Genomic DNA, 15,575 nt, shown 5'->3' with positions numbered 1-15,575 from the left:
AAAACATTGTTATCCGCAGCATTTTCTATGGAAAATATTATTATCCGTAGCAATTTCTATGGAAAATATTGTTATTGTTATCCGCAGCATTTTCTATGGAAAATATTGTTATCCGCAGCATTTTCTATGGAAACATTATTATCCGTAGCAATTTCTATGGAAAATATTGTTATCCGCAGCATTTTTTATGGAAAATATTCTTATCCGCAGCATTTTCTATGGAAAACATTGTTATCCACAGTAATTTCTTTGGAAAATTTTGTTATCCACAGCATTTTCTATGGAAAATATTTTTATCCACAACATTTTCTCTTGAAAATAATGTTATCCGCAGTATTGTATGTACAAAATATTGTTCTACGCAGCATTTTCCATGGAAAATATTGTTATCCGCAACTTTTTCAATGGAAAATATTGTTATCCGCAGAATTTTATATTGAATACATTATTATCCGCAGCATTTTCTATTGGAAACATTGTTATCCGCAGCATTTTCTATGGAAAAGGTAGTTATCCGCACCATTTTCTATGGAAAATATTGTTATCCGTAGCATTTTCTATGGAAAGCATTCTTATCCCCAACATTTTCTATCGATAATTGAAAGCTCTTAATAACCACCAAAGGCCCTAGCAAATCAAACTGCCTCAATCTGTGTCTATCAGCCTCTGTATTACATGCATGTTGATGAATCTGCTGCTGCTGCCGTTGTAGGTGTGATTTGTCCATCTTCTTCTTTTTTCCGAATGCATTTGAAAGGAAGAAAATCTGGCATGCTTCACTTGAAAGTAAATGCTGCATCCATCGACTGCTGTTGCTGTCGCTATTGCTTGGGGGCAATTTGTTGCTTGCAAAGAAGCATAAATGCAGTTACGCCCGCCTCCTTTTTTGCTTTCTTAAATAGTTTGTTGGCCATTTAGCTTGAAGAACAACAACAACATGAAGCTGATGATGGCTTGCAGCATCACTAGTCTACAACAACATATTCATGATTATTTTTTTACGAGTAGTTGTTATTATTGTTGTTGCATCATAACTTGTCTATGATGATGATGATGGTGATGCTGTTGTTGTTGTTGTTGTTGTTGTTGTCGGAAATTCTTTTATTATTTACACAAGAGCCAAGACTTGTGCAAGACAATTCAATTAAAATATGAATGGAAAGATGGATGGTTGGATGGATGAATGTATGAAAAGCTAAAAGAAGAACTCAATTAGTTTTTAATTGTTTCATATTCTTGAGACATGCTAAGGGCAGAATGTAATAGGAAATAGAAGTGGTGCACCAAGGGAGGAGAGCTAGAGGAAGTTAGTTATGCATTTGAGTGCCTAGAGGAGTTTAATAATCTCTGCTAGTTTATTTGATTGCTTGCCGTTGTTTGGTTGAAGTATGGGCCAAAAGCCAATACACTTACGCCTTGAGGCCTCCGGCCGGCCAATGTTAGATTCTTGTTTGTATGCTCTGCCCCCCAGTAATTAGTCTTTAAAAGCTTTAAATTAAAATACACAAAACAGAGTAAAACAACAACATAAGTTCTTGTAATTGGATTACTTGCAACATTGGCAATTTAAATTTCCATATGAGTGGCCTGAGAGATATATGTATATGACAGAAAAGGATTTAGCCTAAGGCTAGTACATTTTAGGGGCCTTGTTCGCAATAGAAGAACAGAAGGAGGCCATGATATTATCTTAATTTCAAATAATTAGCCTATGACACCACCATTGTCTTCTTTTTTATTGTGCCTGTACCTCATTTCTAAGCTTATACTATTAATAAAGCATGTTGGCGCCCAACATGGGGGCTAATATCAATCTTAGTCTCATATTTTATTGTCCCTCCAACTCATTTCTAAACGTATACTAGGAATAAAGCTTGTTGGCGCCCAACATTGGGCCAAATATCAATCTAAAGGCCTCGACACATAAGAAGCATGGACTAAAGACCGAGTTCAACCTAATAAAAAGATTTCAGGATCACATTTGAATTAGGTCGAACTTGGTCTTTAGTCATTTACCAGATATGACTTAAGCAAGAATGCCATGCTTCTTATGTGTCGAGGCCTTTAGTCTTATATTTTATTGTCCCTCCAACTCATTTTTAAGCATATACTAGGAATAATGCTTGTTGGCGCCCAACGTGGGGCTTACAGTGACCACACCCACAAATCGAAATGTAGTGAATACAAGGATATATTCTTAAACATCTATAATTAATAAATCAAGGAAAAATTTATATAAAATAGAGTTCCCCTGAGGCCCTGATTATTAAAAAATAATAACTATAAAGTTAAATGTAAATAATAATGTAAATGTTATTGAAGAGTGCAGTTTGTTCCTAAATGTCTGAACAAATTGAGCATCAGTTTCTGGGCATAGTTTTCTATAGAGATAACTTTCCCCGAATTCCGAAGTTTTTTTATGTTATTGAAAATAATTCTCAAGGTAAAAATATGTTTTTTTCTCAGGGACAACATTTCTGAGGCCTTGAGAAGAATTTTTTTTGTAATAAGATTCAGACAAGTCTGTCTTAATTCTGAATTAAACTTTTAGAGGTTGAAGGTCGAGAGACCCTTATGGCTGCTAGTAATTTTTTTTCTGGGAAAAGATGTGTTCTTTACACTAAATTTTTGTAGAAGAGAGATATTTAAGATTATCTACGTACTTATCTGGCCAAAATCTGAATCAATGCTAAACTATTTTTTATATTTTGTTCCGACAAAAAAAGTTTTATGTTCTTTTTTGCTATAAAACAAGAATTCCTGGACCTGTTTTTTCCAAAGAAAATAAGGATCTAAGAAGATGCTCTTTCTATAAAAAGTAATCGGATACTTAGGAAAAGTTTTTCTATAGCCAAAAATCCTCAGGATCTCAGGAGAAGTGTTTATATAAAAAGTAATAATAATAAATCCGCAATGTCCGAGGATAATTTTCCAAAGGAAAACATTCTCAGGGTCTGCGTAAAAATCCGTAAAGATCGGAGAAGATATTCTCTTGAAGATACTAACAATTCTCAGTGATTTTCTTGATATTTTTCACGGCCTGAAGATATTTTTTTCTATCAAATTTTCTTAGGACCTGTTTCTTCCAATGAAAATAAGGATCTAAGGAGATGCTCTTTCTATGCTCTTAATATAAGTAATCAGATCCTCAGGAAACAGCCTGAAGATATTTTTTCTGTAAAATTTTCTTAGGATCGTAAGACATAGTCTTTAAAGGAAAAAAGTCTTCAGGTTTTGAGCGGTTGCCTTTTCCTTAAAAACAAAATTCGTCTAGACCAGAAAAGCGGGTTTTCATTAGACAAAAATAATAATTTTCTAAAGAAAAAGATTCTCAGAGTCTGAGTAATAATCTTTTAGGAATCTTCAGGACCGGAGAAAATGTTCTCTTGAGGATGCAAAAAAAAAAAAAAAAAATCTGCATGGGTTGATATTTTTCACGGCCTGAGGATATGGTTTTTTCTTTTGCAAATTTCTTGGGATTGGAGGAGATATTCGTTTAAAGAAAAAATTTCTGAGGCTTTGAAGGGCTGCTTTTCTTAAAAAAAAAATGCGTCTAGACAGAGCGGGGCGCTGTTTTCATCAGAAAAGAATTCTTCAGGGCTTACAAGCAAAAATATTTGCGATTGTGAAAGTATAGACATTTCTTCCAGGCCCGCGGTAATGTTTTTTCTATAAAAATCACCAAAACCCTGAGGAAATGTTTTATCAATAAACATTTTTGCAGGCTTGGAAATAGTTCTTATTGTGAGAAAGTTCCTCGGTACCTCGCTCGTTGCATTTTTTAAATCTTTAATTTTTTCAAACATGTCTGACAAAATTCTGATGAAATTCTGATATGTATGCTTGAAGTTTTTCTTTGGTATTAATGAGAAATTTTATATTCAGACAATTTGCTTCAGTATTTCACAATTATTTCAGATTTTGTTTAAACATATCTAAACAAAAACATAATAAATACTTTGGGTTCATTGTATTGAAATCTTAGATTCTGTTCAGACATGTCTGACGTAATTCTGAAGAAATTCTGATATGTATGCTTGAAATTTTTCTTTTGTATTAATGAGAAACTTTAGGTTCCGGTAACATGTTTTGATATAACAAACAATTTTTTTGGGACTCGTATTGAATTCCTTGATTCACTTCAGACATGTCTGACAAAATTCTGAAGAAAATCTGATCTTGTGTCTTAAGTGTTTCTTTTGTCTTAATAAGAAACCCCAGATTCTAAAAAATTTTTTTCTTTATCAGAATGGGTGCAACCGTGGTGCTGAGTGGCCGGGTTCAATCCCCAGGCCAGAAATATTTCAAATTTTCAGCGGTGCTAAACGTGTAATGTTGGCTACATCTCCTGGGTATTTCAGCAAAACTTCTCTACAAGCGGTGTCTTAACACCCGCCGCTTGGACTCGGAGATAAACTTTAGTTCCATATTCTTGAGCTAATATGGATCGCGGTGCACTCATTGATATCGGAGTAGGTTTCCCTTGTTCCTTCTGGGATGTTTGTGGGACAATTATAATACCAGAATGGATAGTGGTGGTTTGTTATGTGGTACCAGGGTGGTTTGGACTGCTAGAAGAAGAAAATTGGTACCGTAACCCTCAAGGGCCTAAAGGTAAGGTCTCATTAGGCAAATATTTGCTCCAGCGATCGGCAGTATGCGCTTACTGAGAGCAAGTGAGGATACATTTCAATGCATTATTTATGCTCACTTGCTCTCAGTAAGCGAACACTGCCATTCGCTGGAGCAAATATTTGCCTAATGTGATCCCAGCAAACCAAATGTCGGATGTCCAGCATGTCTGAAGCAACGTCGTTCAGATTTCGTTCCGATTTCTAAACGATTTTTCAGAGCGGAAATAGTTCAGATTTTGTACCGATTTCGTTCCGATTTCGGAGCGTATGTCCGAAAGAAATTTCCTTTCCGAATTTCCCAAGGATTTTCTTCAGATTTCGTTACGAAATCGGATCGACATCGATACGATATCGCTCCGACTTTTCGTTCCGAAATTATGTCAACCACTTCATACAACTTTCGTTAAGATATCGTTACGATTTCGGATCAGACATCGGACGTATCGTCCGAATTTTGTTCCGATTTCGTTAAGATGTCGGTACGATTGGTTTGCTGGGACCTTACCTTAAGTGTGTGAGGTATTTAGTTTTTTGTTAGACATGTCTGACCAAAGTCTGATAGAATTCTGAAATACTTTGAAACTTATATGTATTTCACAATTCTTTCAGAATTCGGATTTGAGATTTGTATCCATTGCTCAGAATGCACAGTGGTATGTAGTGTGGTAGCAGTCAAATTTTTAGGGCTGGACAATTTTAGAACATTGTAACCTGTTACAACGGCAACCTACTCGTGATATCAGTGGATCATCGAATTTTATACTGGTAACAGGATGTTGATAGAATTCCCTCAACCAGACAATTTAGGAAAGATCTTTGTGATCTTCCTACCATTCGGACTTGTATAACACCTACGTCACATCAGAGAAATATAATAAAACCCAGGCGGTTTATGTGGTCTATGAACACACTATACGCAGCACCTGTAAAAATGCCCAGCTAAACCCCGACTATCACTTTTGCCGATTCTCTATGACCGAATAATGGACTTCAGCGGCAGAGACGACAACTTTTTTTTGCTACAACAACAACAAAAACTAAAGTATTTCAACCTTGCTTAAGAACAAATTAAAGAACATTTAATGGACTTCCGTTTATCATTTTTAATGCTGTCATTTTATCATAATTATCATAAGAAACCAAAAAACCCGAATTCGTTAACGCCCCTCCCATTAACTCCCAAAAGCCGAGAAATTCCCAGCAATGAAAAACTGGACACAAAAAATTAGCGCAGCAGCTTCTGCTATCATAAATCAAAGGCAAACATTAAAACAAAATAAGAAAAAAAAATTATTACAAAAAGAAATGTGTGTAACTTTTTTCAGGAGAAAGGCCAAAACAAATGAAAAGAAAAAAGAAGAAACAAAAAAACATGACCTTTTTGCCTGGCCATAATTTCGAACTTTACCTTAAGAGTCAAGTCATTGTGGAAAGTACACCAAACAACAGCTGCTGCTGCGGTTGTTTTTTTTCTGTCTTTTTCGCTGGGCTTTGGCCTCATTAGAAGCCCAAACCATTGCCCTTTATCACTTTTTCCCCTATACTGCTTTAGCTGAAACCCCCAACATTTAACGAAAAACGGAGAGTCATGATTTCGACTAATCGACTAATTAATGTTGTATTTCTGGAAGAGATTTTCTTCCTGAGTGCCAGCTATTGTTTTGGTTGGTGCTTGGGCAGGAAGGTTAGTTAAGTTTGTGGCTGTAATAGAATGTCATTTGCCAGCAAGGTTTTTATGATGTGTTTGAAGACACTTCAATGAATATTTTTTTGTGTTTTTTTTTGCTTCTGATGGCCGTTTGTGGACTTAATTTTAGCTGGCAAAAAACACAAATGGCCGGCCCTTTCGCTGAAAAGTAATTGAGTCATGACACCACCTTGTGTAGCTATAAATTTGTCGTGTTTTTTTGTTTTTCTTTCTCAACTCTGGCCAAGCTACCAATAATCACTAACGGTAATGGCTTATTAGCTGTTTATAAAAGCAGAAATTTTGATTTATGACCAAATGTGGGGTTATTCATGGCATAGCACCTCCACCAACCAATTTGTCCATTTAGCTGAGGTATTTTTTTTTGAGTTTTTGTTTTTCTTAAGAAGTTGCCAGTTTGTTCTTTTAATTTGAACTTTATGGCATTTGGTTTACTTTGCCAAGTTTTTAATAAATGATAATTAAAGTTGATTTATATGGGAAAGGAAATAAGAGGAATAAGAAGAAGACGAAGAAAAGTAATAAGCGTTCAAGTAGAGTATCTTCATTTATTGCCAACATTTGCAGTAAATAATAGACAATAAAATTTTCTTTTTTAATGAGCGAGGTGAACGTGACTTTTAGATATGTTTTCACTTTGCTAGGAGAAAAAAAACATGGGTCTTAAACCTGAGGAACATTTATTGCTAATTAGTAAAGCATATACGACTTGAACAAAGGTTCATAATTTGCCAATAAAAGGATTTTTTATTTATCCAATATACATAAAGAGTCTGATGGGAAATTAAAGGGAAGGTCTTTGGTCCGTTTAATTTAAAAAAACTATTCAGAATTTTGTCAGACATATCTGAACATAGTCGCAACCTTCACGAATTTCTATACCACGAATCTGTGGTAAAACAGGTCTTTCTCAGACTTGTCTGACAAAATTCTGAAAGAATTTCGATTTTCAAGATTTTATATTAGTGAGAAACCTAAGATTCTGAGATTCTTGAGAAAAAGTTACATATTTTGCCAACCAAATGGCCTTCAAGAGACAGATGGAGACTCTAAATGACGACCAGTGCACCATTTAATTTTTATACCCTTCACCATAATAGTTGTGTTCCTTTACTTACCTGAGGTTACCATTTTCACCATTTGTTACCATTTTTAACCTGCAAACCGTTCCTTAACCCCAAAAAGTGGTAAAACTGGAAACCATTTTTAAGAGAGTGAGAGAGGAGAGAGAGCAAAAATACTTTCTTTTAGGAAAGTAAAAAAAAAATCCCGCGGTTGGTCTTCCCAAATCAAAACACAATTCCCTCTGTTTTATTTATAGGGTGGTATGAGTACATACGTTCCCCAAAATTCTCCCCCTTCTCCCCTCTTTCATTTACCCATTCCTACAGATCTAATTGCAAAGTTATGTGCACGACGACGACGACAAGTTCTGTAATGACCACTTGTCTAAATAATTACACGCTTACTGGCTCACACACACACAAAGTACGCAGCGATTATTACAGGTCATGGCGGTCGTAACTTAAATGCTCTGCTACCCTGATAGTTGTCAAAAAGTCCAGCAGCACTACTTTTCATCGTATGTCGGTATGTCCGTACGTATGTAGTCACCTTGTGTGGCCCCTTTTTTGGCCTATGCACTCGCAGCACAAACACACATCGACACACACACACACAAGTACTTCTTAGCAGCAATTAAACACAAAAAATGTATCATTTGGTGGTACGCGAAATATTGACGCAAATACTCGTTGCTGTTCGTCAAGTTAGACAACATTTGAATGTTGCTGTTGTCGTTGTTCTACATTCCTTTTTTTCTGTTGTTGTTGTTGTTGCGTTGCGAATTGGAATGGAATTTCTAATGAGAAAAAATTTACAGGTGTTGTTAGTTGTCATTTATTTTAGTGTTTAAGAGAAGGGGAGGAGGGGTGCTCACTTTTTTAAATGTTGTTAAATTTTGTGTACTTCATGTTGTTGTTGCCATCAACTTTTCCTCTCTATAATCTTCATCTCAAGGAGAAATATAAAAAATGCTTAAGACCCTTGCATTTGGCTGCTTTTGGCCTGCCATGTCGCCTGTCCATCCACTTCCACTTCTTCTGTCTAATTAAAATGTCGTTTTATTTTCGACATAATCAGTTCGCATGTTATTTGGGGACCCTGACTGGTGGGTCCTTAGCTCTTCATCACTGCATACTTCAGTTTCAAATATAATTTGGCGTTAATTAGCAAAAGCAGCAACAACAACAACACTTAACATTTTTTAACAACAAAAATGTCAAATTTCTTGACAATAGATTTTTAGGTTGCTATGCTGCCAGCTAATAATAATGCAACGGCATGGATGGGTTGGAGAGGCAGAAGGCTAGGTAGCCCTTAACAGCTACATTTGAGGCTAAGAAATGACGCTATATTTCCTTTCCGATGAAGGTTGTTGGTGAAAATGAGTAATACTATGGTTCACAAGGGTCACTTTAAATGGAAGAATTGTTGGTTTTAGCCTGGAATAGAGAATGGATTTTCTTGTGCTGGAGAAATATTTCTAAGTTCTGAGAAAAATAAAATCCCTTCAGATTCCATAAAACGATGGTTCATTGGCGTCCAATGTGGGGTTACGATTTCTTTCACTTATTGGTAATGTTATGAGTCGTTACGAATAAAAAACCAAAACCACTGAATTGCTTAGTTTTGAGATCCTCCATTACAATAAAATCGCGATATTATCCCATTTTCTGAAATGCCATTTCTTGAATAGGATCGTTGTTTTTAAACGTAGAAGCTTGAAATTTTGCCAGAGCATGTATTTTAGCTTTATTAGATTACGTCAAAAAACGAATTTCGATTTTCATGTCGGTTACGTCTTCGGGCATTTATGGTGACGATATACAACTCCGAATTCTTTCAGATTTTTGTCAGACATGTCTGAAGAAAAACACGAATACCCCAAGCTCATTGTATAGGAAATCTCGAAGGTTTTGAGTCTTCAAGATATGTCTGACAAGATCCTAAAAAAAAAATTCAGTCACTTCGGCGGGATATTGACGTCACAACCAGACGTGGACCTATACCGACAATTTTCATATGGAAAGTTTTATACCCCAAATGAAGACTAAACAGCAATTTTCAGCCAATTCGGTGGATTATTTAGGCAACAACTTACACAATACCGATAATCGGGAGGTACCGTTAAATGGGGACTATATGAAAGCGTGGACCTATACCGAAAAAATTAGAGGGGAAAAATGGATACCCCCAACGAACACTAAACACCAAATTTCTTTCAATAAGAAAGGGTCCCTAAGAGCGCCCTTTCTCTAAGAAAGGGTCCCTAAGAGCGCCCTTTCTCTAAGAAAGGGTCCTTAAGGGCACCCTTTCTCTAAGAAAGGGTCCTTAAGAGCGCCCTTTCTCTAAGAAAGGGTCACTATCAGCAAACTTTCGCTAAGAATGGGTCCTTAAGAGCACACTTTCTCTAAAAAAGGTCCTTAAGAGCACCCTTTCTCTAAAAAAGGGTCCTTAAGAGCACCCTTTTTCTAAGAAAGGGTTCTTAAGAGCACCCTTTCTCTAAGAAAGGGTCCTTAATAGCACCCTGTCTATAAGAAAGGGTCTTTAAGAGCACTCTTTCTCTAAGGAAAGATCCTTAAGAGCACCCGTTCTCTAAGGAAGGGTCCTTAAGAGCATCTTATCTATAAGAAATTGTCCTTAAGAGCATCTTATCTATAATAAATTGTCCTTAAGAGCACCCTTTTTAAGAAATGGTCCGTAAGAATACCCTTTCTCTAAGGAAGCGCCCTTAAGAGCACCCTTTCTCTAAGAAAGGTTCCTTAAGAGCACCCGTTCTCTAAGAAAGGTTCCTTAGGAGCACCCTTTCTCTAAGAAAGGGTCCTTAAGAGCACCTGTTCTCTAAGAAAGGGTCCTTAAGAACACCCATTCTCTAAGAAAGGGTCCTTAAGAGCACCCTTTCTATAAGAAAGTGTCCTAAAGAGCACCCTTTCTATAAGAAAGGGTCCTTAAGAGCACCCTTTCTATAAGAAAGGGTCCTAAAGAGCACCCTTTCTATAAGAAAGGGTCCTAAAGAGCACCCTTTCTATAAGAAAGGGTCCTTAAGAGCACCATTTCTATAAGAAAGGGTCCTAAAGAGCACCCTTCCTATAAGAAAGGGTCCTAAAGAGCACCATTTTTATAAGAAAGGGTCCTTGAAAGCACCCCTTTTTATAAGAAAGGGTCCTTAAGAGCACCCTTTCTATTAAAAAGGGTCCTTAAGAGCACCCTTTCTATAAGAAAGGGTCCTTAAGAGCACCCTTTCTATAAGAAAGGGTCCTTAAGAGCACCCTTTCTATAAGAAAGGGTCCTTAAGAGCACCCTTTCTATAAGAAAGGGTCCTTAAGAGCACCCTTTCTATAAGAAAGGGTCCTTAAGAGCACCCTTTCTATAAGAAAGGGTCCTTAAGAGCAGCCTTTCTATAAGAAGTGTCCTTAAGAGCACCCTTTCTAAAAGAAGGGGTCCTTAAGAGCACCCTTTCTAAAAGAAAGGCTCCTTAAGAGCACCCTTTCTATAAGAAAGGGTCCTTAAGAGCACCCTTTCTCTAAGAAAGGGTCCTTAAGAGCACCCGTTCTCTAAGAAAGGGCCCTTAAGAGCACCCTTTCTATAAGAAAGGGTCCTTAAGAGCACCCTTTCTATAAGAAAGGGTCCTTAAGAGCACCCTTTCTATAAGAAAGGGTCCTTAAGAGCACCCTTTCTAAAAGAAAGGGTCCTTAAGAGCACCCTTTCTAAAAGAAAGGGTCCTTAAGAGCACCCTTTCTAAAAGAAAGGGTCCTTAAGAGCACCCTTTCTAAAAGAAAGGGTCCTTAAGATCACCCTTTCTATAAGAAAGGGTCCTTAAGAGCACCATTTCTATAAGAAAGGGTCCTTAAGAGCACCCTTTCTATAAGAAAGGGTCCTTAAGAGCACCCTTTCTATAAGAAAGGGTCCTTAAGAGCACCCTTTCTATAAGAAAGGGTCCTTGAGAGCACCCTTTCTATAAGAAAGGTTCCTTAAGAGCACCCTTTCTATAAGAAATGGCCCTTAAGAGCACCCTTTCTATAAGAAAGGGTCCTTAAGAGCACCCTTTCTGTATGAAAGGTCTTTAAGAGTACCCTTTCTATAAGAAAGGTATCTTATAGGGTCTTCATTGGCCTCTTTTCTATACGCTTTCCGTTAAGTTTGGAATTTTTGTATACAAAATTATATTTTTTTCCACATTTTCTACGGATGTGTTTCCTGTATGCAATGCGGAGTAGTTTTATCTCTAGGCCTTGCGGAATAGTTATCTCTAAGTAAAATTATCCTTTCTCTTGTAGATTTTTAAATTAATCAATTTTTCTCTCTTTCCCTTTTCCAGACAACCGCTCAAAGTCAACAACAGCCCTTGATGAATAAATCCAATGACGATCTAAGAAGAAAACGCCCCGAATCCACAAGGCCAAATCACATTTTGCTCTTCACCATTATAAATCCATTCTACCCGATTACAGTTGTAAGTAGACCAATTTGTTATTTTATTATTTTTTGTTAAACTATCATTTGTAATATTAAAAAAAAGATTACAATTTATTAAAATACTGGGGAAGTAACAGGAATTATACGAAAATCCTCTACGAAAGACAGACGGACGCAGGAATTGTTGCAACTATTTTATTTGGCGTGCAACAACCTTTTCGCTTATTATTTTAAAGGATATAACAGGCTACAACAGACAAACAAACACGCACACACAGACATCACATAGCCAGCCATCTTTTATTGTTGTTGTCAGTCGCTTTGCCTGCCCGCCTGCCTGCTGTTGGTTGTTAGTTTCCTGGCAAGGATAACAACAGTTAAGGGTACAATAAAGCAAAAGCAACGACCCACTCAAGTACTTAAGTGTTACACTGGCACTTGAACAGCAACAATAAGTGCAACGAAGCAGGCGAACAGGCAAAAACACAGAAAGCAATAATCCAAACAAACAACAACAAGAATTTTGTGAAAATTTTTTTCCAACATTCAAAAGGGTTTTTCTTGTTGTTGCTGTTTTTTTTTATTATTTGTGGCAACAACATTTAAATGCATAACAAATCTAGGTGTGAAAGACAAAAGTAATGTTTATGTAAACGTGACTAAAGGATGACAACAAAAACAACAACAAGTAACAAAACCCCCTAAACGTTTGCAACGGAAACCCACATGGCTGGAAACACAATGCGTTCGTTTCTTCTTGAATGGTTAACTCATCATCATCATCATGAATCTCCATTACCATCAGCAAGACGTGTGCCAACTAGAATTATCCTTCTCTCCCCCCTCCCCTGGCATTACTACCAGCTGTGGGACCTAGATAAACTTTACTTCCTTTTTGTTATTCAAAATCCTAGCCACCACAATAAAAACAATAGAAAACAAACAGAATAAAACGGAGGATAACTACAACAAAATGTGGTGTTTTACACTTCTCTTTAAGGCAAATAGAGGAAGAAGAAACCGAAGTAAAATAAAGACAAAGTAAACAACGCAAACAACATCCTTAAAGGGATTACTATTTACAACACTTTTGCTGAATTATGGCAAGTTAAGGAAGAACGGAAAAACAAGCACCAGCAAATTGTTGCAAGTTGTTGACTTAACTGCTACACGTTTTTCAAATGTCCTCAAAGAAACGTTTTTGTTTTCGTTTGTTGTTTTGGGAACCATGTTTTTTGTGAATTCCGTCTGGGTTCTTGTTTGACATATTTCATGTTTGTCGTGTTTTTTTTTTTTTTTTTTGGGAAAATAAGATTTAGAGTTTGAAGAGGATTAGTTTTGTGGCAGTGCTGCAAAAAACAAATTTGGAAGAAGATTGTATGAGGAATGCAGTTACAAATTTGTCTTCCAGTTCAAAGCAGAAAGACAGGAAGAGAGTTTTGAGGACATCTCAATAATTTTTCCTTGATAAAAAACATCAACAATTTTGGGCGAATTGTTGTCCATTAAAGATGGTCTCTTCAGGGACAGACAAATTTTGCTATCTTCGCTTATTAGACACCTAACAGACGCTTCTCCCTTCAAAAGGGGTCCGAAAAGCAACCAATCAATGAGATGTTGTATCAACCAACACTCTTTCAATAAGAACGGATTCTACCCTGTGCCCTTTTCATAACTAGCACGATTTGTATAAGAAAAGGCCCCAAACAGCAACGTTTCTATATGTAAGGGCTCCAAACATGAGCCTTACCAAAGGAAAATGTCCCAAAATGCATCTATACCCATGGTTGAGATCTTACCTGCACCAATTCTGTAAGAAAAGGTCTTAACCACCACTCATTTTATAAGAAAGGGTCACAACAGTCACTCTTTACATAAGAAAGTTTCCCCAATCAGCACCCTTTTCAGTAAGAAAGAGTCCACAAAAAGCACTTTCAGGAGGGTTGGCGATTTTTTTTTGATGACGACTTATATTTTGCTTTTCAAAATAGTCAGGGATTACAAAAAAAAAAAAAAACATTTTCTATAAAAACATAGTCCTTGCCAGCACCATTTCTATAAGAAATTGTCCTTAACAGGACCCTGTCTGTGAGAAGGGGTCCTAACCAGCACCATTTTTGTAAGAAAGTCTCTTTACCAACACTCTGTAACAAGCCCTCTCTCCGTTAGAAACGCTCCTAACCAGCACTCTATCCATACGAAAGGATCCTAACCGGCATTCCTTCTGCAAGAAAGTCTCCTTTCCAGTATCTTTTTTGTATGAAAGGCTCCTTGTTAGCACCTTATCTGTTAGAAAGGCTCCTTAACAGCACACTTTTCGGCCCTTTCTGTAGGAAAGTCTACTTACCGGCACCTTTTCTATAACAAATTGTCCTTACCAGGACCCTCTCTGTGAGAAGGGGTCCTAACCAGCACCCTTTTTGTAAGAAAATCTCTTTACCAACACTCAGTAAGAATGGCTTCTAACCAACCCTTTTGCTGTTAGAGAAGCTCCTTACCAGCACCCTTTCCATACAAAATGATCCTAGCCGGCATTCCTTCTGCAAGAAAGTCTCCTTTCCAGTATCTTTTTTGTAGGAAAGGCTCCTTGTTAGCACCTTATCTGCTAAAAAGGCTCCTTAACAGCACACTTTCGGTAAAAAATACTCCTTGCCAACACCCTTTCTATACAAAAGGATCCCAATTTGGCATCCATTCTGTATAAAAGGCTGCCTACCAGCGCCCTTTCTTGAAGAAAGGATACTTACCGGCACCCTTTCTATAAGAAATTGTCCTTACCAGGACCCTCTCTGTGAAAAGGGGTCCTAATCAGCACCATTTATCAACACTATGTAAGACAGGCTCCTAACAAGCCCTCTTTCTGTTAGAAAGGCTCCTTAGTAGAACCCTTTCCAAGCAAGAAAGTCTCCTTTCCGGTATCTTTTCTGTATGAAAGGCTCCTTGTTAGCACCTTAACTGTTAGAAAGGCTCCTTAACAGCACACTTTCTGTAAGAAAAACTCCCTACAAACACCCTTTCTATAAAAACGGATCCCAACTGGCATCCTTTCTGTATAAAAGTCCTCTTACCAGTGCCCTTTCTGTAACAAGGGCTACTTACCAGCACCCTTTCTGCAAGAAAGGTTTCTAACCAGCACGATTTCTGTTCGAAAGGGTTCTTACCAGCATACTTTCCGTACGAAAGAGGCCTAACAGGCACCTTTGTTGTACCCAAAGGTCCGAACCAACACCCGTTCTGTACGAAGGGCCTTAACCAGCACTCTTTCTGCATGAACGTCACCTTTCCACCATTTTTTCTGTAGGAAGGGCTCCTTGTCAGCACCCTTTCTGTTAGAAGGACTCCTTACCAGCATCTTTTCTGTAAGTTATGCTCCTTGTCGACACACTTTTTGTTAGAAAAAAATCCTTACCGGCACCATTTCCATTAGAAAAGTCTTTGTCAACAACCTTTTTTGTAAGAAGGACCCCTTATCGGCACCTTTTCTGCACTAAATGATCCTAACCAGCACCTTTTGTGTATGAGAGAGTCCGGGCAAGTAATCTTTCGGTACGATAGGCTGCTTTTCAACATGCCTACTGTACGAAAGGCTCCTTATTAGCACCCCTTCTCTAGGAAAGGCTCCTTTTCAGCACCCCTTACTGTACGAAAGGTCTTAACCGGCAAAGGCTCCTAAGCAGCAACCTGTTTGTAGGAAAAGGGTCCCAACTAAAATTAATTCCATAAAAAGGCTTCCAATTTGCATCCTTTCTGTATAA

At 37.4% G+C, this 15,575-nt stretch overlaps 1 protein-coding gene across 15 annotated transcripts in view; it reads left to right on the top strand.

The window, feature by feature from the left end:
- The window catches only part of sm (heterogeneous nuclear ribonucleoprotein L), a 345,011-nt gene that overhangs the window by 89,117 nt on the left and 240,319 nt on the right, over window positions 1-15,575 (top strand). For all 15 annotated transcript variants that reach the window (XM_073990802.1, XM_073990798.1, XM_073990795.1 and 12 more), the window contains one exon: window positions 11,723-11,857. In XM_073990802.1, coding sequence (XP_073846903.1) covers window positions 11,723-11,857 — 135 coding nt within the window. The remainder of the gene's footprint in view (window positions 1-11,722; window positions 11,858-15,575) is intronic.

The sequence above is a fragment of the Musca autumnalis genome, unplaced genomic scaffold, assembly GCF_047663935.1.
Source record: "Musca autumnalis isolate F117 unplaced genomic scaffold, ASM4766393v1 scaffold_5, whole genome shotgun sequence".
Taxonomy (NCBI): domain Eukaryota; kingdom Metazoa; phylum Arthropoda; class Insecta; order Diptera; family Muscidae; genus Musca; species Musca autumnalis.
Note: the sequence above shows the minus strand (reverse complement) of the source record. Positions and strands in the feature narration are given on the sequence as shown.